The sequence below is a fragment of the Musa acuminata genome, chromosome BXJ1-6 (assembly GCF_036884655.1).
Source record: "Musa acuminata AAA Group cultivar baxijiao chromosome BXJ1-6, Cavendish_Baxijiao_AAA, whole genome shotgun sequence".
Classification (NCBI taxonomy): domain Eukaryota; kingdom Viridiplantae; phylum Streptophyta; class Magnoliopsida; order Zingiberales; family Musaceae; genus Musa; species Musa acuminata.
The window spans coordinates 46,611,187-46,635,991 of record NC_088332.1 but is presented as its reverse complement, the minus strand read 5'-3'; the positions used below and the strand labels follow the sequence as shown (position 1 = coordinate 46,635,991).

Genomic DNA, 24,805 nt, shown 5'->3' with positions numbered 1-24,805 from the left:
ATTTTATTGAAAATAAGTTATAAATTAATGGTATATATATATATATATATATATATATAAAGAAATAATTTAAAAATATTTAAAAGTCTTAATATGAGGTTGTAAATAATATGATTGCAAGTATTTATCTTCCATTGCCAATTATCATATGAGGATGGATATTCGGACCGGAGCAAAATAATAAGAGAATCACCTGGGATAATATTGCAATTTGAATTATTAATTTTGAAAGCAAGATGGATTGACATGATTGTCAAGATTTTCTTAGATATATGACAATAACGTTTGCGCATGTGCCGAGGATCTAAGATTTGAAATATATATATATATATATATATGAATTTGTTGTTGATCATTTCATTGCTGCAATAAATAACAAAAAGAAACTACAATTTGAATCAAGTCAGATATCATAATTTAGAACTTAGTAGCGCTTTTATTATACTTACCTGAAGTCACAAAAAACAGGTCGGTGATTCTTTGACCGACGGATGGAATGGCGGGAATTAAAAGGCAGCAGGCGAGCTTTCAAAATGAGAGAGAGAGAGAGAGAGAGAGAGAGAGAGAGGTGTGGGTTTGGTTTCTTTCTTGGAGTCAGAGGAGGTTGGAGAAGAGACGTGGAGATGATGAGGGGGAGGTGTTGGAGGAGAGCGGTGGGCTGGTGGAAGCAAGGCGGCGCCCGAGGAGGAGCGCCAGCGCAGTGGAAACTCCTGGTGGAGCATCGCCGGAGACGGAGGAAGAAGGCAGCGGCGAGGAAGCGGAGCAGAGGAGCGTCTATTACGACGCGGACCAAGGTTTGTGTGGTTTCTTCTTGGGGGCCGTCCCATTCGTTTCTGTCGCCACCTTAAACCAAGAAACAAGAAACATTGTGAAATGACGATGATGCTCGTGTGCTTTTGTAGATTTGTACGAGGAGCATTTCCTCCCTCCCGGCGCCATTCGTGTCTTTGCTGGTGCCCTTTACGACGTCTGAGAACAGAAAGAATCCGTTTGTTTTCCCAGAAAGAATCTGGGATCGTTTACGGGAACGGGAATTAGAAGATACAAGCGATCGCGTGGTTTTCTGCTCTGTTGCCGAAGCTTTCCGTCTATCATCTTACTTCATTTCTTGGATCTTGGCGGTAGGTCTGTTTCTTGCTCTCTTAGATCGACATGGAAGAATGGTTTGTGTATTGTTTTTGCTTCATCATGTCAGCAAGATGCCTAGGTTATTATCTCTTCTTGAACCCTCTGATCTTGATATTGGCGGCAGGGTTTATTGAGTTCCTTGGTCTTTTAGATCTCCATGGACGAACGAATTGTATATGGGTTTCGCTTCCTCGCGTCAACCAGATGCCTTTTGCTTCTCTCTTCTTGAACCCTTTGTTCTTGATGCTGTGGCGTCGGATTCAGGTTGACGCGTCAGAGTTTGGTCGGCCTTTCATTTCATTGTTAGGAATTCAGTTCTTAGATCGCGAATCTCTTCGGAATGGTTCTGTGCTTAGCGTCTGGGGGAAGGGCGAGTTGGTCCACTTGGATCCCTCGTGAGCTTTACTTGTTTGTTTCCTCATCTGATGAGTTCCTACAAGAGGACGAATGCAATTCTTTCATAATGAGGTTTGGTTTGACTTTGTCTTCATGGTCTTTACATTAATTGTGTGATAATTTGTTCTCAGCCCTTGATGTGATAATTAGGTTACTTTCTTGTGCATGCGACAGGACTAATAGGAAGTTGCTTTTCTTAGATTCACAGTGATGCAATAATCTCCTATCGACAGATGAAATTGGTGAAATGAAGCCCAAAAAGGACGATCAGATTGCTACTTGTCAAGAAGCTGCAAATGGAAGATCAGAATTTAAACCTCAATTGACAAAACATGGCAGTGAAATTACTGAAAGTGAAAGACAAAAGAGCAGTACATGAACAGAGTATGGTACCAAAAAAAGAGTCTATTGAAGGTGATAGAGTTTGATCTTGAGAGGATATTAGAGGAACAGGATACACATGATTTGTGCTGTCCTAATTGTAACTCATGCATCACAAAAAGAGTGATTTTACAAAAAAGGAAATGGTCCGTTAGAGAAATTCAGCATGATGTGCCATCAAAGAAAGTGCATGAAGAACAACAATATGATGCTGATGAAATGACAAATCTTGCTGATGCACCAGAACCAGATGTATTCAGATGTTTATCATGTTTCAGCTTTTTCATTCCAACAGGTATGTTAATTTGGCCTCTGTATTTATGTAGTAAAGCATATAAAAAACAGATGTTTCTAGAATAGGTAGCCCATGGTGGCCATTCTTCTTTGTGGCAACGATAGTTTACCTCTCCTATCATATATAGATATTCTAGGATGTTCGTACATATATGTTTCAGGTACAATCCCCATGTTGTGGCTCATATTAAGCCAGTTTTCCACTGGCAAGGGGCACGATGCAGCAAGAAAAATCATGATTTTAAGTACTATGTGTGGGTTTAACTAATTAACTTTGACCTTGAATCGACAGAGAATAGATATAATGGTTGCTCTCTTCATATTTTGAACATAGGGTGGTTTTAACATATTCCGGATATTTGAGAAAGGAAAGGAATCTCATGTGAAAAGGAAAGAAATTCAATTGGATTTCGTCTATTTTTAAAGTGGATAAAAGCAAAACGAAAGAAAGTGAACCAGGTATGTTTCTATTGCATCTTTTTATGATTTTAATTCATATGGATAAGTTCTGTTATCCTGATAACTTAGATCCACTATGCTAAGAAATTGACTTGTTGCACTGGTAAGACAAGTGACTGGTAATCAGTGTAAACCACACTAAATAAATGAATTACTAGCCTAAAAAATGATCAAGATCTTGTGATGACTTGCTTGGTTTCCTAATACTACATAGATTTACTTTCTGTGTCATGCGTTAGATGGAAATTGAGATATGCCATTTAATTTGGTCATGTACTTAAATGGACAAGCTTCTATTCTGGCTACATATTGGTGATGAATTTTTGGGTTTGGTTTAGGTCTGATTAGTTCTGAATATGGATATGGTATCCCAAGATTTATTTATTTTTCTCGTGAGTTCTATTTTCGTAATTCTCTTTTGGCCAATTGATCTGACTTTGTGGATAGCTTTCATAATTTTGTCTCTTTAAAGTGATATTCCTTTCTTGTATTAGTTGGTTACTGTTCTTTAGTCATAATTGTTATGAACCTAGGATTTGATGTTTTTTTCATCATATGTTTTCTTTTAGTGTAAATTTGTTGATAAAGAAACACATTTAGGAATGTTGATATTGCTCATCATACCCACCTCATTGATGAAAGCCGGAGTGCATCTTATACCATCTTAAAATTGTTAGGAACTTGAAAGCCAAGTGACTATTATACCTTCACTAGAAGAGTTTTTGACTTGATACAAAAGAAAAGAAACAATCACCTCCCCTAAGTCTGCATGGTTCTCTAAGGTTTAGAGAGTCTCAAAGCATTTCTCAGAAGAATGATGACAGGCTTTCTATAGTGCTCGTCGAAAGTGAACTAAGAAATTAACATTAGAATATAACTAGGTTGCTCTATAGTTGTTACTATTGGTTTTATATGCAGCTTTATTTGGGGTTTAGAAAACATCAATTTATATAGCTTTAGTAGGAAGTGTCCAACGAGTATCATAGAAGGAAAACAAATCATTGCTTTGTATATACAGGAAACCCGTCAATCATAGAAGGAAAACAAATCAGAGAGCCAGGAGGTGCAGAACTTGGTACAAGTGCAACTCTCCCAGAATATAATCATTCAGGTCTTGTATATTAACAAATTCGTACATACGAATATATGGAAATATATAGAACAAGTCCAATGATGCTTTACACAAGAGATGTTCAAATATTGTTTGTAATCTTCAATATTTGATATAGTTATTTTGAATGGGGATTCATATTTTGTTGGTGGACAAGAAATGGCTACTGATTTCCAGATAAATGAGCAGAACATTGGTACAATGGTACCAGGAAGAAAGCTTGACAGTAATGAAACTGCCACTGCAGTAATTGACGCAGATATGATATTGTAGTCCAAAGAGGTATAGGCATAGAAAAAGGCAAATGTTGACATGCTTCAAGACTTCATTATGATGTCAAACAATAGGCTTATATTACAAATTCGTGCTACTTTACATACGAATATATGGAAATATATAGAACAAGTCCAATGATGCTTTACACAGGAGATGTTCAAATATTGTTTGTAATCTTCAATATCTTACTGATTTTGATTACTTATTTGATATAGTTATTTTGTTGGTGGACAAGAAATGGCTAATGATTTCCAGATGAGCAGAACATTAGTACAATGGTACCAGGAAGAAGCTTGACAGTAATGAAATTGCCACTGCAGTAATTGATATAGTTATTTTAACTGCAACCATAAATTCTTGTCGTCAGTCATAGAAAAGCTGAGCCTTCACTGAATAATATGGTAGAATCTTATAAAATATGAATATTTGTGTTTTACAAATAATTCAATCTGTTAAGGGCAATCTTGCATCTTTTTTTATTGTGATTCAGAAGGTATTCATATCTGTTGATGACATTGTAAAAAAACCTTATTATCTTGCCATGCATTTCCTATTGGTTGGTTGTGTCAACAGCAGCTGGTGCTGACGCTTCAACATGTAAGTTTCAAGATCAATATCCTTATCTCAATTCAAAAGTAATCAGGTCAACTTTTTTTTTTGGGGGGGGAAGCATGATTGACATCAAATATCATGTTAGTGTGATCTTCTTAAATATGCTTGTGGAGTAACACATGATGCTGCATCATTAATTCTTCGGGCATTTTGCTGTTGCAACAGGTTGGGACCATCCGAGTCCAGCTGCTTTCTGCTTTGCGGAGTTGAGAGCAGCCAACAGATAACTGCTTCCTCCATGCTGACGATCACTTCCAATGCTACAACTGAAAGAGTCCTGTGTACTTGAGTAACTATTAGAGGAATAGGAGATGCGTTAAGTAAACTCAAAAATTGTATTGTAACATCTTCCAAGTTATGTTTTTTTTTTTTTTTTATTGTAAATACATCGTAATACAAATCTATCTACGAGGGATGTGATTGATAGCAGCAATAAACACTAAGTTCCAGGGCATTCATAATATCTATAAATAAAAAAAGTTGCCCATCATTAACCCAATATAAACATCTGCTTAAACGCTTCAAGGCACAACGCCCACAAATACACCGGATTAATGTAGTAAGTTGGGGGTTAAGTCTCATGGTATCTCTGTATCAGGCAGGATACTAACTGTTACAGATTGAACCAGTCATGAATTAGATTATCTGCATGTATTTGTAGTATGACATGCCCTAATAAATTCAACTGCAAATTATTGTCATGGACAATGAGCTCATTGGTTGTTGGTTAAGAAATTAGGTTATACTGAAAACAAGATAGCTCGGTGCCAAAAGAGTACTGTGGACAACAAAATAAGACTATGTCATGTCAACTTAGACTCCACAACTGAATCTAAGACAGTTATTAAGCAATGATGATCAATCCTTGTTAAGCAACTTTAGAAAGGGAACTAGTCATGAAACCTAACACAACTTTAGCAACAAGAGATGAATTTTAATAGACTAGTAAGTACTACTTCAGAAAGAAATAGTGACCTAGGCATGGCAATCATCCTAATCCAAGAAATTTGTTTAGTTTGGTGGTGGGTGAGTAGGTGATGGTTGTGATGGGGAATGAAAAAGGCGAGGGCCTAATATCCTAAGTTGGCTGAATAAAAATCCTTCATGAATGTTAGATCACTCTAAATCAATAGCATGTAATATAATAAAAACTTCCTATTTATTTACCCATTCACATAAAACAGCAAATACAAGTCCATATTGTAACAATAAGAAATGAAGATGTTGATAAGGATGACCAAAATTTCGATTGCCTAAAAAGGTAGTTAAAGAGCCCCACCTTCTCTTAGGTTGAGATGCTGACATGATAAGTAGAGATTTATTAAGGTCCTTAACCATCTCCTCAACAATAGGAGTACCGTATTCTGTCATTGACCTCACTGAACAGATAGAATCCTCTATGTCCTCCGTATGCAGGGTTACTTCATGAATCTTTTCCCCAACCCTGTCCTAAAATAAGAAAGTTATATTCAATACCCAAAAGGTTAGTGGTTGAGATTTCTCAATATCCAAAATATAACAAAGTTAATGTAGATAAATATTCATCTCTGAGAACGTGAAAAACAGAATAAATTCTATAAGATGACAAATAAATGGTTATTTAATTTGTTACAGATAACAACAAAAATGAATAAGCCTGTAGGAAGACTTGTCCTACTTTAAAGCAGGAAGGTTAGACCTTAAATAAAGCATGTAATGATTCCTTGTCCAGAGTCATTACAGTAAAAACAATCTTATAATATGGTTTGCAGACTCCTCCCTACAAGTAATCAACTACTCATTACAAACAAATTGAATACAAAATGCAACATTTGGCCGATTGGGGATAAAAAATTTGAATATGAGCAAACAAGTGGTTCTGCCACCTTGCCGCTTTTTCAAAAGTAACATCACATGACTGACAAGCCATGAAGTTAACAAAGACAGATTTTGCCACTTGGTTATCTATCCTGTTCTGCAGAATAGGTTCTATCTTTGTCTCCTCTAGAAGAGCTTTAAGTAGTACAACTGTGTACATTTTTCAGTCCCCAAAACTTTTCAACTAAAGGTGAAAGAAATAAATGACATATAAAAAACAATACAGCATATGAGGAAGAGAAAGAAAGAAGAAGACGAGGACGACACTTACTATGCCAAAAAACCATCATTAAATATAATGTTCCATTCCAATGATGGAAGGTCTTCCTCCATAAATTTCCTTTCTCTAAAAAAAAAAACACTAACAAATTATTGTCTTCCACGACATAGATCTCCAAAGAGTAACTTCTAAGCAATCCCACGAGGGACAAACCTGAAATCATTTTGGGCTAGGATGTTATGACTTTGTTGCTCGTAGAAAGTGTTCTAGGAAGTAACACAGATCAAAGAATGATGAATTCAGTGCAAGATAGGTAGCTGCACCACACACCAAACCTTGGAGAAAAAATATAATGCAATAGATGAACAATGAAAACGAAAAGATTCAACTGCCAAACATCCTCGCCATGCAAGCTAAAGCTTGCGATAATGTTATGGTAATCGTTCTGTCTAGCCACATCATGACAACTCCTTTTTGAACATTTAGGTGTAGGAATCAAGAAAAACCTAATCAAGAAAGGAATAACCCGGCTCAATTCCCCGTCCTTCAACAACATTGTTTTCTAGGAAATCCAATTTGCTAATGCCAGAAAATTTCAGATTATGGTTGGAGGAATTAGTGGCGGAGACGAAGACACACATACCTTGAGGCCGAGGAGGTAGGGCATGGAGGTTTGGGCGTGCTGTTCGACAAAGAAAAGCCCCACGGAGGGCTCGTTGGCCAACAACTTGATCATCTCATCCACCCCTTCCTTCACTGCTTCCCAACGACAAGAAGATGGCATCAATCGATTGATCGGTCGGTCAATAAAACCCAAGAAGTTGGAACAGATCACGACATAACTGAATCGAGAGGGAGAGCAAGCAAGAAAAGGGGAAAGGAAGGAGAAAGAGATCATCCCAGGGATTAGGGGTCGAATTAAATCGATACCGTTCAAGAAGAAGCCATCGAGCCTGGCGAATCCATGAAGCATCTCGCCGCTGCCGGAAGAATCGATCAATAAAATAAAAGAAACATTCAAGAAGTAGGAACGGACGAACGAAATAGCCGAATCGCCGGTGGGAGAGGGACAGAGAGAAGGGCAAAGGGGGGGCATGGAGGAGACTGGGGGTAGATTAAATTAATACCGATCAAGAAGAAGCCGTCGACGGTGAAGGATTGTTGATGCATCTTGCCGTCACCGGGAGAGAACAGGCGCTCAAACCTAAGAGAGAGAGAGAGAGAGAGAGAGAGAGAGAGAGAGGAAAGAAAAGCTACAACCAAAGAAAGGGCGAGCAAAGAACCGTTCGCCGATGCCGAACCCTTATCATCGGCCGCAAAGGCACAAAAACAAGAGGGGCGGCGTTCGTGGTGGTAAATTAAAGAAATAGTAATAATAAGGCAATGGGAGTGGACGAACAGCGGGGTCCACCGCTATCAGCAAATCGAACCGAAGAACTCGTTTGATTGGGAATTTTATAGGCTGGGGATGTAGTTGACCCGCTCGCTATTGAGCCATCAAAACAACAAGTCATGATTAAATTTGCACGATGTTTAATGCTATAGTTGCCCTGACGTCACGGTTCCCAAGGAAACTAAAAAACAAAAATGGAATTTAGGTACAAAGTAGTCGTTACAATAAAGCTCAAGGAGTTGTTACTTTATGTGATGCATGTCCCCCCCCCCCGTTCATATTTATTTTGTAAACCAATATACAAAGAGTAGAAGTGAGTTCCTTCGAGGATCACCAGAAATATATATACCTGCTATTTCAATCAACATCAAATTCCAGTCACCAATAAATGCTTTTTTATATATATATAATCAGGAACTCATGATAGTTGCAACTAATTCTAGTAGTGTCCGATATGTTTTCCCATAGGATTAAAAAACAAAAAGGAAAAGAAGATCATTTCCAAAGGTGATTTGGTATGGCTAAATGACAAATTTGCTTTCCTGAACCAGAATGAGAAGCGATATTACAACTATCTATATAGGCCTTCCTTTTGTGGCTCAGGTATTAAAAACAAAAAAAAAACAAATGGCAAGTTTCAAGGCTATTTATTTTGCTTTTGGAAGACCGACCATGCATATCCAGTATCATGTAAACACACCATCTTCTTGGTTGATTTAAAAAAAAAACAATATTAAAGAATATGGTCTGATGAGATTCAACAGAATTATCCCTCTCATAGTTCCACTGGTAGTACGTGATATTTGGCTTTGATGAGTTATGATGAACTATGCTGCCAGCCTATGTAGAATTACATTAATTACATAAACCGAACATGAAAATCATGGATGTGTCATTCCTTTTTTAAGTTCAGACGCAGGAATTTGATGAGATCTGTCTCAACTCTACCCAACTGGGACAGAAATGTGTGAGCCAAACTTTGATGAGTTTATGCAATGATGCTGGACCCAAGGGATTAATTCATTAAGGTCCAACTTGCATTTTTCCATAAAGTAAAACAAATGAAAACAGACCTATATGACAAAAGAAAACTAGTCTCAATAATTTTAGAAAATGAACTTGCAAATTAATAGCTTTTGTACCTGATTTCTTATAGTTCAACTAATATGCTGTCGATAATCTTGAGCTGCTCCATCTCCACTCCATGGGCAATCCCAGGATCAACATAACATAACTTTCATAATGTATGTCAGGAGATTGTAAATAGGCTAAAAGTCAAGTAGAAAGATTATGAGAATTGAGATAACCTGATATTGGGGCTTTTTCAGTGTGTGGGTTCCTCTTTTGATCAGCTTCTGCCAGCCATTATTATCGGCAAGAGACCGTTCCAAGGCAGCTGTTCTCTGAAAGAACCAATATGATATTATGAATTAGAGACGCAATAATAGCAGGAACAAATTAAAAAACTCAATGTCAAACAGGAGCTTAAGAAGAAATTTTTTTATAAATTATCACATATGCAATTATATCAACATAATTGTCACTGAACAAACTGAATGTCATCTGAATACCATGTTATCTTTGATTTATATGACAAGATCCATCTTATTTAAAAAAAAACTATATTATTGCTGTCAACCGTCAACTGTCAACAGTTCATTGGGGCTAGACAGAAGTTAGGTTAATACTTTAAGTGACCCATTTAACAACATGTCAAAATTCTTTACCAAATTCAGTCCATCCGGTATACAGTTGATGATTCCATCAGCAATATCCATACACTAAACAGGTCTAATTAGATGAGGATCAAGGATGCCACTGTTAACTATTCTCGACAAGCCATATGCCCAACTAGTTGGTGCAGGCTACATCAGCGCTGGATGCATTAATTACTAACCATTAATAGCACAATTTGACACATGTACGTGAGTCTTGCATGATAAGGCCAACAGGTCAACCTGAAAATCATGTGTTTCATGCAACAACTCAATTAGGTAAAGTTCCTAAACCTGATTGAGGACTGTTAACACAGTATGTGAAATGATCTACAGCATTAATGAACCGGATCCATTTAGCACCAACTCAAATCCCAGTCAACTTCGTGAATGTCCATCATGACAAAAAAGAAAAATTCAACTTACATGAGCAGGGTCTAAAACCAATAACGAGTAATGATGATCTGATGCACATTTTCCCTTTTGCATTTGAATCCCTACAATGGTTCGTGAATGTCCATCACGCTGGAGGTACAAGGGCCTGCTTGTGGGAGAAAAATGATATATCATCGCATTGTCAAAACAAGCTCTAAATAACAGGAAATATGACAGAATAGAATAGTAGTGTATGAGCATATTGCCATTTTAATAGAGGTTAGATCATACATGTGTCTAGAGAACTAACGTTTTCTCACTGATGAGAACAGACTTGGAACCGTCCAGTCTGCTACCAAATTCACAGGCAAAATATTTCCATACCCAATCAACAAGGACTTGCGGACCATAGATTTTTCCTTGGTTTTTGCCTTGATGATGACAGTCTTTTTCTGGTAAGTGTTTATCACAGGCTGATGGACCTACTTGAGAATCTTCATTCATTGTGCGCTGCAGAAACTTATCCATTGGCCCATGACTCTGTTTTCCAGCCAATTTGTATCCAGGATTCCTATGGTTTAGTGGCTGTTTAGAAGTCATACTGTCAAAATCTACAATTCTTGCTCGAAGCCCAAAGGAACGGAGGATTGTAGCACATTCAGTAGTTCCAATCCATTTCTTCGAGCCATAAATCTTTTGACCAAAAGAATCAAATCCATAAGTATCAAAACCTCTTTTCCAGGCAACTTCCAGCCACCTCTGAAGTGATAAAATATCAGGGACAAATCCTGACCCACCAAACATAGCACCTCTTGCATCTGGCCTTTGGACCAACAAATGAGAACTCAACATTTGAATGTTTCGCCATCCACATCCCCAACCAATATCTTCTGATTCATTACTCTGGTAGTGATCGACATGACCAGAAACAATAGTTATTGCGTTGCCATTTTCTAACTCCAAGCATCGCCTAATCAAGGCCATGAGACCACCTTGGACATTATAAAATGTGCTTTTAATTTGTGAACCAATCAGCAAAGACATTTCTTGATCATCAACTTTCCTAGAATTAGGAAGATTATGATTGAAGTCTGAATCATGCTGTCCCGGAGATCTTTCTGAATGAGCAGCATACAGGTCTCTATCGTTTGTTGTTTCATCCTGCAAATGCACCATAATGCACACCAGCACACCATATGATTATTCTTAGGCAAATGCAAGGAATCTATAAAGCATCCAGCTAGAATTTATTTTTGCACAGTTAGCCATCAAGTGTGCATACCCAGAAATGGGCAGGAACCTTACTTAAGCAAAACAGAATATAAATAAGATTTAGTTAAAATAAAAATGACTGTCAAAATCAACACTGAACTGTGATAATAACTAAGCCATACAGTAAGGGGGACATTCTCATGTTAATTTGGAATTTATAGAGATGCTATGAGGGGGACAAAATTAGAAAATTTTTTAAATGTGCAAATTAAGATGTTGCCGATCATTTAGTAACATGCAACAATTTATAAAGAACTGTAAACCCATATACACATAGAATTATAGTAGTTTCGTCCTTGGCATGTCAAAATTCTTATCCAAGTCATAAATTTTACGTTTCAGTTGATGGTAATGGTATGATGAGTTTGCTTGGCACTTAAATACAAATGGAAACGAGCACCACATCATAGGAATTGGAGAGAGAAGTCAGAAAGAATGGTTGTAATTTGTGCATCGATCAGGTTAGCTGCAAATGAACAAGAACGTAACCGATGTATATATATTTTTAAACACAGAAATACTCATTTATCTAGTAAGGAAACAGAGAGATTCTTGTCAAACATATGAATAATGTTGCGCAAAAGATATTTATGCCTAGAAATGCCACATGAAATAATAGAGCCACTACTACCATTAATTCAGGACTTGGGGGTGCTAGTGCAATTTGTATAGCCAATTCCATGTCGCTTTCAAGTTCATCCTCCACAAAATGATTGTTTGCATGCCTATAAAAGCATGTTATGTAGCAAATGAACATACCCACTGAGTGCATCTACAAGAAAATATTAGATGAGAATTAACTGGGGTTTTGGATCGTTACCTCTCCAACTCTGCTGAAGGAAGGCTTATATGACAAAAAGGGCAGGATGGGAGCATTTTTTTATGAGATCCTGGATCATAAAAAACTATATAACTAAATCAAAACAATGCTTTTAAATACAATAAATGTAATCCATGAAAGAAACTCGGTATTCATCAAATGTTGCGGTGACTCAGGAAACAATGTTTTTTAACATACAACTTCATAATATATTTCATCACTACAACAATCATTAAGAGTTATTGCCGCATGATCTCATACATAGTAATAAGTCGATGACTAGGTTCCATCTGGGAAGGAATCATGAAACCAATACAAAACTGTCAACCAAAAAATCTTTTGGTTTTAATATAATCAGTTTCTTTAAAAAGAGAGAATACATTATTTCGTATAGTTGCAAACTGAACAAAGAACAATCGGATGTTATATCACTCAGGACACTTTGCCTCCATATCTAGGGTTCGTTCTAAATAGCCGATCTCTGACTTGGATTTCAAGGCTGACTACAGGCCACGAAGCAGTACTTCAAGATTTACGAGGAAGCATCCAGCATCAACAAATAGGAACACTAACTAAAGGTCGATAGAAGCCATGACAAGTGATTGGTCTCAATTTCCATTGAACCAACCCCTAAAGAATGTTCAAGCGAACGAGCGCATAACAAAATCTCGGGCAACCAGACGCCAGGAGAATATCCAAAGCTTGACAACTTAGGATACAAGGGCTCAAGAATGCCCGATCAAAGAGATCTGTAATCTCGGTAAGCTAAACCGAAGCATGGGAATCGCCTGTGCCTCGAAACATCGAAAGAAAAGCAAAAATAATCGAGCTTTTCGGGTCAACAAGGGTGAAAGATTTCGAAGCAAAACAAGAAAAAGGAATCAAAACCCTGCGACAAATAAAGAACGCCATGGGAACGATTTCAGAAGAAGTAAAGATCAATCAAGATTAGAGGTCATCCGATGGAAGACAACCACGAAGCGATTAGGGAGAGAACGATTTCTTCCTTCTTTCCTGATGCAAAAGTTGAAGAATTTGTGCGGAGTTTGGTTGACGCTATCCGGACTTCCGTCGGCCATGGCGATTCTTGATGCATCGATTTGGACTTTGTATATGGCACACGCGTCGGGCTGCGGGCCGCATCCGTAAGAGCTTGACATTAAGTCCCAATTTGGGCCGATCAGGAAATGAAGCTTGAAAATTACATATATTAATATTTTATGCCTCCAAATCTAAATATAAATTTAGCATATATTCTTACCAAAATTAACTGAAACCATAAATGATATTAATATCCTTTAAAAACTCATTATGATTATAAAATATAAAGAGTATTTTAAGTATTTAAATATTTTTTAAAAAAATAAAAATAAAAAATAAAAATAAAACTACTTGTACGCCATGGTTGAAATAAATTTTCTTTCTGAATGGCTGCTAAGAGATGCATACATACAAAGAATTATAATATTTGAAGGGACACATGAATCAGGAAATCAGGACACCGACACCTGTCGTCTAAAACCGGATTAGAATCGGAAAAATGGCGATCAGGTGGTCTATCAGTGTTTCTGCTTAATGCTAAGACTCGTCGTTTTTGTCTCAAGAGGCCACGAAGCCCCCCCCCCCCAACATATGTACGTACCGTGCCAAACTGCACACAGATCAGTGCCCCGTTAGTAGTAGTAGTAAGTAGTAGTAGTAGTAGCAGCAGCAGTATGGCCTGCTGGCTGGCATTAATTATCATCAATATGGAGGGGCCATCTGTCGTCCTTTTGCCACACCGGAATGATAGCAATCCACGGCAATTGGAAATGCCCATAATTATTATTACGTTTCCTCCACACCGTTCTACAGTCTCTAAGAGACCCCACGCCATGAGACTAGCAAGCCAATACCACAGACATAATATGCTGACATAATATGCTGGATTTGATGTCATGTCACACGAAGTGGTGTGTTATAATTTTTTTTAAAGTAATTATATAATTTAAGTAACGAAGAGATATTTTATCGGATACTCTCTCGACATAATACAAATTAAAAGTCAGTCACCTTCGAGGAGATCAACAAAATAGTTTCGACATACCGTATTTGAGAAACGAGTCGTCAGATGACCGAAATGCATATTTTAATAATATTAATTTAATTAAATCAGTACGATAAATCTTTTCCGATCTCACATCTATCTTCCTCTTAGATCAGTGAACTTAAGACATCAGCTCAAGCAGTTTTTCTCCACGGCATAAGATGGTCCAGTGAACTAATGCTCACCCCAAGCGAGTGCAATTGTATCTTTCTTATAGGGTAATCAATAGCAGAAGCATACTAAACCTGTGGGAGAGCTCAATACGAACACCACCATTTGTTTAGCCAATCAACGACACGGTTGTGTGCTTTGTATTTATTGTTGCTGATCCAGTGGTTGGTTGCTTGGTTTCCCAACTTCATACGGCAACACTTGCCTTCTCGATTGTTTCTTGTCAGAGTCACGCTGTGGAGCGCCCTAATGACCGACCCATGCCTCTCATTTATTTGTATGTTCCTCGTGCATCTCTGTTTTATTTATATGTATATATATATATATATATATATACACACACACGTAGACAAAAGAATATAAATACATTATTTATTTATTTAAAAAATATTATATATATATATATATGTATATATTAATATTTATTTTTGGAGCCCGCTTCGTCTTCTATATATTATTTGCCAGCTAAACCAAGCATGAAAGAAATTAGGCAACCATGCGGGCGCTGCAGTGAAGCAAAGCACAGAAGAAAGGAGAAGCAGCAAGCTTTCCCCTCCCCACTCCTCCCATTGCCGCCTCTCGCGGGTCTAAAGAGACGCTGTTAGCGAGGAAGAATACGACCATGCCGGTCCCTCTTGGGGACGACGCTTTCTTCCACCCTCCGCCGCCCACCAGGGTCGGCAGGAGCTTCAACGCAACCAGCAACAAGTGGGGCCCCTACTCCGGCGCCGGCGACTTCGGTGCCGGCATGGCCATCGTCCTCGCCTCGCTCTTTTCCACCGTCCTCCTCGCCCTCGCGCTCGGCGCCGCCGTCCGCCTCCTCCTCCGCCGACTCCGCCGCGGACCCCCCGATACGCCCGAGAAGCCTGCGGCGCCGCCGCCTGCAGCGTCCGGCACGCCGACGACGTGGTTCTCGGCGGCGGGGACGAAGCTGGCCGGGGCGGAGGCGGAGTGCGCCATCTGCCTGACGGAGTTCGTGGAGGGCGACGCCGTCCGGGTGCTACCGGCGTGCAGCCACGGGTTCCACGTCCGGTGCATCGACCGGTGGCTGGCCGGGAGGAGCTCCTGTCCGACCTGCCGGGCGTGCTGCGGCGTCAACTCAGACAAAGCAGAGCAGACTCAGTCTCGGTTTGTGGTGGAGAGGGTTTAGTGTCAACCCAGCAGCAGCAGCAGCTTCCGTTTGCCTGGTGTCATGATGCCAATGATGGCGTTCTGAGAATGTGTTTTCGGGTTGCGATTAATTGTTCTTCGGAATCGCCGTTTGGTAAGGACGTAACTCAAAATCAAAACAATTCAATATTAGGGTCTCAACATCATGAAAGATACATCATCTCTGCACTGCACAAGAAGTGATACCATCTTGAAGTTGATCGTAGCGTATGAGGAGGATCTATCAATTTTAGCAAGAGTGACTCGTAGTTCGGCAACCAGCGGGACCGACCGACCGTCCATGTGAGACAAGAAGGTCCCATCCGTATCACAGCCTATGTGGCGTCTTCTGTCGCTCGGATACGGGCCTCGTTACTGGATCCATGAGCTCGGCCGGGTAAGCGAGCTACTAATGCGTCACAGCCAAGCGGTACAGGTCAATGGGTTATATTTTGGGATAGTCTTTGAGCGTTATCTATCATCAAATGACGATTTCTAATGGGGATAAGATCCATATCACATAAATGTGATATAAGATAAGCTCGATTCATGTGTGGTCAATTAGAATTTAACGAACGTAAATTTATCTCTTCGCGAGCGCACGCGTTTACCACGTGGAAGCAAGCGACCATCGCGCAAGATGGCGAGCCTAATGATCGGGGCCAATCCACGCCGGGACCCACTTCCCCAACATTTTGCCCTTCCCAGGTGGACCCCCTGCCTCTCTCTCTTCTCTCTCTCTCTCTCTCTCTGTGTACGCGCACGCTGTGGAGAGGAGTCGCTGTAGTTCGGGTGTTCGCTGCCTGAGAAAGCTGCTGTGTTAAGAATGCAAACGAAAAGAAACCATAAAGAAGGCGATCGAATAGAGAAAGACGTCTAATGGTGCAATGGGCTCCTATTTTATTGGCTGAAAGCTGTAGTAGAAGCATAATGTAAGAAGGTGGAGAGTGCAGTGGGGACAATGGAAAGAAGAAACACAAGGAAAAGGCGATGGCGCGGGTGGTTCCATACACGGTGGAGCGGACAGTGGAGGTGGCTGCTCGGCTACGTCTCCTCTTCTTTTCAAGTGTATATACTTGGTACATTAGAGCACTCCTCTTCGCTTTGTTGCCCTCACAAATCAATCTCGTTATATCCTTAGATTCAAGAAACTGATGGAAAAAAGGGACATGTATACATGAAATGATCTGGACATGGATGTGTATAGTAGGCCGGTAACCTCCATCTAGACATTCTATTATGACATGAATTAAGTGCAAAAAGATGTCTTTGTAGGATAATAGGATCGTAAATATGCGGACATGTCTTTTCATTCTTTACATTCCTCGGGATTTATATAGTGGTGGGAAGGTTGTTGAAAGTGCAAGAGCTCTCAAGGAAGATTTACTTTTAGACTGCCTCTCCTCCGTTTCCGTTCTCTGCCTCTCTCCCTCTGTAGCGGGCACGCGAGGTGGGTGCAGCAGAGCCTTTCTCCTTTCTTCCTACCATCTCTTTTCATGGCAGAAAGCCTGAGATATATGTTATCCATGTCCAGTACTTGAAAAGCTATCCTCTGCTATCTATTCCTCGACCACTGCTCTCAGCTGCCTCCTATCTTTCCTCCCCTTGCGATCGGATCATTTGGCGTACCAGCAATTGTCTTTATTGTTTTGGTGTGTTTCAGGTGGTGCCAAGGTAGGTTTTGTGTTTGTTTTTGTGATCCCCTCCAGCATAAAAGCGAAGGAGAACAAAAGATCCAGATCTTGCATACTGGGATCTTACGGACGACAACAAGAAGAGAAACCGATTCAGGTGATATCAACAGGTGAGCTTTTGTATTCAGAAGAACTCGCCGATCATGGATACACTTTCCTTTGCCTTAAAATGGAAGTAAGACCGTGTTATCTCTCTCTCTCTCTCTCTCTCTCTCTCTCTCTCTTGTTTTCTGCATAAGCTCCGTGGAATATAAGATCTCCATGGTTTTTCCTCTTTAGTTTCCTTTCCTTGTATCGTTATTTCTTTTTGAGATCTTTTAATGAACGTTTATAGGCATACCGAACATATGATTAATCCCATGCAGGCAGTCTCTCTCTCATAGTGAGATCCTTAAAGCAGATTGATTCTTTAACTATTTTTCTTCTTTCCGCCTTACGAATGAATGATTATAGTGAGAAGTAGAAATTGTTGGTGAAAAGATTTCTTCCCCTTCTTTCCAAGAATTGTTAGAAGAATCAGTTCAACCGGACATAATATTTTATGTGGCGGATTAATTTGTGAACCACAGATAAGCGGAAACCAGTTGTTATATTTAGTTGATGATGATGATATATGTACTTGAAAAAGCTTGCAGATATTTGTTCTATAGAATATTTGCGTATAATTTCTTTCGGCAATTCGTCTATTATACTTGCTATAAACATCTTTATATTGCCTGCCATTCAATTATATCTGGCTACATTGCCAAGAAACAAAATCTCACTAGTCATCCAAAGTACCAATTCTTGATTTCATTCATATTGTGAGTGAGATAGATCACCTTTGAAGATCTTTTCTTCCCCTTCTCTCTCTCGGGTGTCCAATAACCTCAAAAGACCATCTATCGATTTTAACTTGCGTGAAGCAAGTAACAAATATGTTGGAAAAGAAGATAATTGTCGGAAACTAGAGAATAGGTGGTGCATCTAATGATCTTTGCTAGTTCGATTTGTTGGAAAACCCACATAGACACATACCCAACGGATTCGTTCGTTGGTTGGTTCTTACATCTTTGATTTGGTTTATATATGATGCCTCGACTGCAGATGAAATATATCTGATCGAACAAATTAGTTGGATGGATATATATGATGTCTCGACTGCAGATGATCGAGCAGGCAGTGCATCAATCTACGTCAATCACAACGAGTATTCCACCTCACTGAGGACATTAATCCAAGAGTTGCATGTATTAAAGAACAAGCACCCTAAGCTACATTTCCGCAGAGGAATCTTGGGCCAAGTGAGACATTTATTGCATCAACAGTAATTGTGGTTTTCATTACATCGCTTGCAGGAGATACTTCGACTATGAACGACGACATCTCCTGTGTTCCTCCGGGTTTCCGGTTCCACCCCACCGATGAAGAACTGGTAGGCTACTATCTGAGGAAGAAAGTGGCTGCAAGAAAGATCGATTTGGACGTAATAAAAGACGTCGATTTATACAAGATCGAACCTTGGGATCTTGAAGGTATGTATGTATCTACATCCGCTTCTACCGAAAAGATTTGTACAAATTTCGTCCGCTGAAAGTGTGTATGTTTGCGATCATATAGAGATATGTAAGATCGGAGCAGAAGAGCAGACTGAGTGGCACTTCTTTAGCCACAAAGATAAGAAGTATCCGACTGGAACTCGAACGAATCGAGCAACAGCAGCTGGATTCTGGAAAGCTACGGGAAGAGACAAGCCGATCTACTCCGTGCGTCGCTTGATCGGGATGAGAAAGACCTTGGTCTATTACAAGGGTCGAGCACCGAACGGGCAGAAGTCGGATTGGATCATGCATGAATACCGGCTGGAGACGAACGAAGATGGAACTCCACAGGCAAGCATTTCCTTTTTGTGCTTCGCGATCTCTCACGGCAAAGATTTTAAGTTCCAGCATACGTTACGTGCATTTTCTTTGTGATGTTTCTTCTTCGTTATCCGAAATCCCAACACCACTTTTGCTGCTCTCTTTGGATCTTAATCAACAAAGACAATGCAACAACAACAAGCTCATGATCATATCATATCCTCTGACTTCATATTACAGGAAGAGGGTTGGGTGGTGTGTAGGGCGTTCAAGAAACGAATGCCTACTGCAAGAAAAGCGAGTGATGAATTGCTGCCATGGTACGATGAACAAGCTTCCTTCATGCAAGACATCTACTCCCCAAAGAGGACTATTCCGCAGGCAGACATAGGATATCACCACCAACTCTACCCCCACAAGAGAGAGATAAAGCTGCATCACCACTCACCACATGAAGCTTGTCACCAACTCCCACCATTGGAGAGCCCTAAGTTCCTCAACTACCTAAATCATGAAAGCTCTCTGCAACGATGCATCATCTCAGAGAATGAAGTTTTGCAACCCGGCCACCGATTCGGGGAAATCACGACCTGCAACGACAATGAAAATACAAGTCGAGCATCAGATCAAATGACAGATTGGAGGGTCCTCGACAAGTTCGTCGCGTCTCAGCTTAGCCATGATGTTTCAAGAGAGCCTATTTACTCGGATGAAGCTAATATTCTTCAACCTCCTGTTGAACAACAAGTTGTTGGAGTGGAGCTTCCGCTGGCATCAGCTTCAAGCTGCCAAATCGATCCATGGAAATGAAACGAGAAGATGATTAATTGAATTAGAAATATATACGTAGCAGGCAGGTCCTCTTGTTTTGCTACAACAGTATAAATCATGTGTGTCATGATCATGGTTTTGTATGGTATATAAGCAACCATAAGATTGCAATGTCGGTGTTATTCTTGATATTGCTGGTTGTTAATGGTACAAAAATATATCTAGCAATATAAATACCATGGTAGGCCTCCGGCCAAGAATTTCTACAGCTCATCGTTTGGGATGGAACCTAATCTCTCCATTACGACACTGACTGACATCATCTATCTGCTCCTCGTAATGCGCCTGGCCAAATTCACTAGCTAACTCGAAAATATTACCTCCATTAATCGTTTCATGCAACGATGAAAAAACATTGCAAAAGTTCATCATGATATGGTAAACATTATTTCACTGTGACAAATACAAACAAAAACATGAATGCTAACTAAAGCTCACGCAAAAGCAATACATGAGTGTTACAGATCATATTAACGACAAAAATAGAACGACCTTAATGAATTCAATAACATGCACGATCAAAAAGAGCATCATCATATCATCCGCGAACTAGTTATTATAAGTTAATATACAATGATTTCAAGACTCGGTTGTTGTTACATGTATCAATGTGCTGAAGAACTACTGGAAAGTAGGAGTTTGTCGTAGCAAAATAATGATGGTAGCATGTGATACCTGTTGTGCACAAGGCAAAGCTGGTGGCATGGCCAACACAGGTATATACATCCTTAGCATTCGATGGTCCTTTTAAGCAGGCCGATAGATGAAGAGTACCTACAGATCGTCGTAACACAAAAGCTTTCCCTCCTAAACTATGATCACGTGAGACTATAACTCGAATCCACACCATTCGCACATCGCTAAACAAAATCTCTTCTCACTTGTAATGAGATAAAGACTAGTATACGAATCCTAAATCTAACCTGTTTTCAACAACTCCTCCTCCTACCAGTCGAGCTCGACAGCAGTGAGACAAGTTTTGAGTTCACAGCCTTGGCAACATCTATGCAGACTTTTGGCACTTCTTCTGGAAAGCTGCTGTAGGAACCACCACCAGAATCGAGAGTAACGAAGCATCAGAAGCTGAAAGCCTTGCAGCAGAGACCGTCCGACAACGAAGAGATCACTCTAACACGAGAAGATGGATTCGATGTAAAGATCGGTAGAACAATATTGCTTCCAACGTACCATTTGGGTTTCGTTTCCATGGACTGGACGAATCCACAGGAATCCGGCAGAATCGTCTCGCTCAGCCCTTTAAAGCCGATAAACTATCTCTGTCTATATATCACACAAACACAGACACAGACACAGACACATCTCAAAGTGGACATGAGATGCATGCAGTATAAAAGCATGGGACGTGGGAGAATAATTAGAGTTGATGGGAGTAAGCGTTGTTGTTTGTAGACGAAGATAACATGATGTCTGCGTGAAAGCTCTCATGTGACGGCTCATCATGCAACCAAACCCCATCTCTTCTTTCCTTCCACGCCTTGTTCTGACCCACCTTAAGCCCGCTCTCGGGGGTCTCTAATCAATCATCTTCCTCGCCTTCACGTTTCGTCTCTCTGTCTAAGTATAGATTTATTGGCTGACAAAGTGGTGGCCCACCTGACAATCCATACAACGTAATTAGAGCATCCAAACACTGTAATCATCCACACTGACTCTTTTAAGACGGTTTTCTGCCTATTTAATTGCAGCACTTATGGTATATATATATATATATATATATATATATATCCACTTGTCAGCCACCAAAGATGAAAGCTGTTGCAAAGGGAACCCACTATGGAGACAATGCTTCTGACTTCAGTGACTGAGGCTTGCTTGTTATGAGCCAAAGAGCACGGGAAGCAAAGCTCATGATATTGCTTTTGATCGAACACCTTCTGCCCTATCCCAAGCTTTACTTTGGTGTCATGTCACTCTGAGGTTTGAGCTTTTGTCCCCATTGACTTGTCCAGGCAAATGCCTTTCTCCTTGTTGCTCTTGTGCATCGGAAGGCGTCATTTTATGCAGTAAATATGGTGGTTTGTGTAGTTCTTCTGGATCAGTACAATACCAATCACATATATCTAAATCATGATATTTGCTTTTGAAATGAAGTGTTAATTGTTATATAACAATTAAAATGCAAATAATTATTTTAGGCCTCTCAAATATTATGTTGAAAACAAACACTCGGTAGACGAACTTTCGGGTAAAGAAGACTTTTCACTTTTCCTTTAAAAATGATATTGACTTTATAAATCCATCTACCGCTGTTGCCATGATACTGTGATGAGACTATGCCTAAATCAACCACATGTGATCACATATATTATATATGAGTAAGTAGAAACATAGTATTGGAACATATTGCATATGTCACAGCATCTCTTTAAGAAAATTGAATGTCTCGCTCCGTGATGATTTTTAATTGAAATTGGCCTCAAAATAGATTTTTTTAATTATTTTTGTGATCAAATACTTTTTTTTTTTATGACGTTATGTATCTACACCAAATAACTCAGATTTATACTGTCTTTTCTCCCAGAATGTTTAAATTCCACGTGATAATATTATTAACCATACAACTTTTCATTTTCCTTTTGCTTTTGTAACTAGTTCTGTAGTTTTCTAACAAAAGCCTTCGAGGAATGGGAGGGATGGAGGAGGGGAAAAAAAAAAAAAGAGAGAAAAAGAGGGAAAAAAAGTGATAAGAGTCACAAATACCATCGGCTAACGAGTCGATGCAGTGAATATACCGTGAGTCGATCCGGTTGATTCACTACCGAAGGTGTAGTGCCTTCTAATGACTCCTCCCTGATGTGGAGTATAGACATGATGGACTGTTAAGAGAGATCCGTTAGGGGGATGGTTCATCGAGGGTGATATGGTCTTGGAACGGAGAGGTCGAGTAGATGAACAGGGGTCTCCTTTGCTACGGGATCATCTCTTGGTGGCAAGGTCATCTCCTGAACGTCGATAGTCCTGCACAATAGGTCTACACCAAGGGCTTCCCGGCTTGACCTTTCCGATGCTTAAGTCAACGAAAGGCAAAGAGGAAGAAAGACAATAGTATGAACTGTGTAAATAAGAGAACAGAGAGTAAAGAGGCTATTGCCTGCCCCCTTTGCTTAGCCTATGTTATGGCTTTTATACTTGGGTGTCGAACGATTTGGTCATGCATTAGCCAAGGCCCCCTTTACTCTAAACGGTGGAGGCCTTAATAAGGGCTGCTTACTGTCAATCATTAATGCAGATGGATAGCTCGAGATGTCAACCAAGAGGTACTTAGGAAAGTTGGGGTGTGTTGTCATTAATAATCGTTGGTTCTTATGCCTTTATTATTTGTTAGTGCACGTAGTTGAGAGAGCTAAAGGGTGCCAATATTATCCCTATCATTCGTCTCCTCCGGGAGGTGTGCTTCGGTGCTTCACGGGGGGTCTCAAAGCATGTCATTTTGCTTATATTATTGCCCACTTGCTTGAGCATTGTTTTTGCTATGAGTTCTTTGGTGAGGTAGTGGCGGTTGGTGCGAGGCCCACTAAGGTGGATGGTACTCTCGGGACATTTGTAGGAGTGACGAATGTTGAACTAATGGGTTTGGCTAGGCTACTTTTGAGTGGGAGGATGGATTCGTTATGGGACTTGGCTCGACTGTGTTTAACAAGAGGTTGGACCTATCATGGGGTCTGGCTTGATCGTCGTAGCATGTCTTCTGATCGAGATACATGACTTGAGAGTGGGTATGCTTAGCTGAGGTGCACAACTCAAGTGCTCCTGCGATATAGTAGATCTTCTAGTTGAGGTGCACAACTTGGGAGTGGGTCTACTCGGTGAGGTGCACGACTTGGGTGCTCATCTGTTATAGCGTGTCTTCTAGCCAAGGTGCGTGACTAAAGAGTGGGTTTGCTTGGTTGAGGTGTAGGCCTCGAGTCTTCTTGCTAAGGTGCAAGGCTTGGGAGTGGGTTTGCTAAGCTGAAGTGCAGGCTTTGGGCCTTCTTACCGAGGTGCATAGCTCAGGAGTGGGTTTACTCAACTGAGGTGCACAATTCGAAAGCGGGTTTGCTTATTTGAGGTATAGGCTTTGGGTCTTCTTACTAAGTGCATAGCTCGGGAGTAGGTTTGCTCGGTCGAGGTACACAACTCAAGTCTTCTAATATCAAAATGTCATTGTCCTTTATGCCATGGCATGAGAGTTGGCATAACTTGGTGCGATCCCGATCGTGCTAGGGTGTCCATGTAGGTGTTCCGAGGTAGAGATAAGGGCAAAATCGAAGTGACAATGGGTGTCTCTTAGGCCAGCCTAGGGGGAAGCTAGGATTGCCTTTGGCGTTGGGTCCTTCGGTTGTCCTTGGCATTAGAGCTAGCTCACCTATAAACAAAGGAAGCTGAGCAAAGGCTCGTGGAGGCCTAAAGGGCGTTGTTGAGGCTGAGACGGGGGCATAGGGCCACTGAGGCCTGGATCCCTAGGCTATCCCTTACGTTAGAGCTAGCTCACATGTGAGCAAAGTAAGCCGAATAGAGGCTCAAGGAGGCCTAGTGGGTGTTGTCAAGGATGAGGCAATGCACCATAGTAAGGGAACCAAGGAGCCGTTGCAGGACGTTATTGATGCTCCAGCTCGACACTAGGAGAGAGCTCGTCGGGGTCGCCATGGAGGCCCTCGGGGGTTGCTAGCAGGTGAGGCCTAGGAGGGCCTCCAATGAGATGAGCAGGTGTCTAAGAGGGATAG

General features: G+C 40.3%; 5 protein-coding genes across 28 annotated transcripts in view; 4 read left to right on the top strand and 1 right to left on the bottom strand.

Annotated features, from left to right (window-relative positions):
• Positions 1 to 4,555, top strand: part of LOC108953108 (uncharacterized) — a 30,641-nt gene extending 26,086 nt beyond the window's left edge. For 6 of the 8 annotated variants that reach the window (XR_010514685.1, XR_010514690.1, XR_010514692.1 and 3 more), the window contains 5 exons: positions 469 to 794; positions 903 to 1,596; positions 1,725 to 2,200; positions 2,534 to 2,658; positions 3,677 to 4,555. The gene's annotated coding sequence lies outside the window, so the exon portion shown is untranslated. Of the gene's footprint in view, positions 1 to 468; positions 795 to 902; positions 1,597 to 1,698; positions 2,201 to 2,533; positions 2,659 to 3,676 lie in introns of all 8 variants that reach the window. The other 2 variants (XR_010514686.1, XR_010514687.1) reach the window with 2 other exon arrangements.
• A 1,410-nt stretch (positions 4,556 to 5,965) lies between these two features.
• Positions 5,966 to 13,433, bottom strand: LOC103989918 (uncharacterized). 17 transcript variants are annotated; one of them, XR_010514699.1, is made up of 9 exons: positions 12,310 to 13,427; positions 12,121 to 12,214; positions 10,528 to 11,378; positions 10,269 to 10,383; positions 9,435 to 9,530; positions 9,270 to 9,361; positions 7,665 to 9,200; positions 7,378 to 7,490; positions 6,948 to 7,240 (listed from the first exon to the last, which is right to left on the bottom strand). XR_010514699.1 is itself a non-coding variant. In XM_065189746.1 (8 exons), the coding sequence occupies exons 2-7, from the start codon at positions 12,363 to 12,365 to the stop codon at positions 9,278 to 9,280; spliced, it is 1,296 nt and encodes a 431-aa protein (XP_065045818.1). In that variant the 5' UTR covers positions 12,366 to 12,379; positions 13,284 to 13,433; the 3' UTR covers positions 5,969 to 6,106; positions 9,270 to 9,277. The 17 variants fall into 17 exon arrangements, 5 of the variants coding, with proteins under 5 accessions (XP_065045820.1, XP_065045818.1, XP_065045817.1 ...); XR_010514698.1 differs by having other exon boundaries at positions 6,948 to 7,069; XR_010514697.1 differs by having other exon boundaries at positions 6,948 to 7,000.
• A 1,605-nt stretch (positions 13,434 to 15,038) lies between these two features.
• On the top strand, positions 15,039 to 15,868 carry LOC103990228 (RING-H2 finger protein ATL79-like). The gene has a single exon (XM_009409304.3). It carries the CDS (start codon positions 15,189 to 15,191, stop codon positions 15,714 to 15,716), a length of 528 nt encoding a protein of 175 aa, XP_009407579.1. The 5' UTR covers positions 15,039 to 15,188; the 3' UTR covers positions 15,717 to 15,868.
• An 837-nt stretch (positions 15,869 to 16,705) lies between these two features.
• Positions 16,706 to 20,149, top strand: LOC135586215 (NAC domain-containing protein 7-like). The gene is made up of 5 exons (XM_065189959.1): positions 16,706 to 16,794; positions 17,056 to 17,165; positions 17,379 to 17,519; positions 18,747 to 18,923; positions 19,009 to 20,149. The coding sequence occupies exons 1-5, from the start codon at positions 16,706 to 16,708 to the stop codon at positions 19,362 to 19,364; spliced, it is 873 nt and encodes a 290-aa protein (XP_065046031.1). The 3' UTR covers positions 19,365 to 20,149.
• LOC135677597 (NAC domain-containing protein 7-like) lies at positions 19,530 to 20,060 on the top strand. The gene has a single exon (XM_065189958.1). The coding sequence runs from the start codon at positions 19,530 to 19,532 to the stop codon at positions 20,058 to 20,060; it is 531 nt and encodes a 176-aa protein (XP_065046030.1).
• Positions 20,150 to 24,805: the final 4,656 nt, after the last annotated feature.

Excerpts from the sequence above, each read along its gene's own strand:
- LOC103989918 (XM_065189746.1), bottom strand. The coding sequence starts at position 12,365 with ATGCTCCCATCCTGCCCTTTTTGTCATATAAGCCTTCCTTCAGCAGAG. Across the intron at positions 11,379-12,120 it reads CCCCAAGTCCTGAATTAATG|GATGAAACAACAAACGATAG; the intron begins GTAGTAGTGGCT and ends GTGCATTTGCAG. Across the intron at positions 9,362-9,434 it reads TGAAAAAGCCCCAATATCAG|TTATGTTATGTTGATCCTGG; the intron begins GTTATCTCAATT and ends ACATTATGAAAG.
- LOC103990228 (XM_009409304.3), top strand. The coding sequence starts at position 15,189 with ATGCCGGTCCCTCTTGGGGACGACGCTTTCTTCCACCCTCCGCCGCCC.
- LOC135586215 (XM_065189959.1), top strand. The coding sequence starts at position 16,706 with ATGGCGCGGGTGGTTCCATACACGGTGGAGCGGACAGTGGAGGTGGCT. Across the intron at positions 17,166-17,378 it reads CTCTGTAGCGGGCACGCGAG|GTGGTGCCAAGGTAGGTTTT; the intron begins GTGGGTGCAGCA and ends GGTGTGTTTCAG. Across the intron at positions 18,924-19,008 it reads CGAACCTTGGGATCTTGAAG|AGATATGTAAGATCGGAGCA; the intron begins GTATGTATGTAT and ends GCGATCATATAG.
- LOC135677597 (XM_065189958.1), top strand. The coding sequence starts at position 19,530 with ATGCCTACTGCAAGAAAAGCGAGTGATGAATTGCTGCCATGGTACGAT.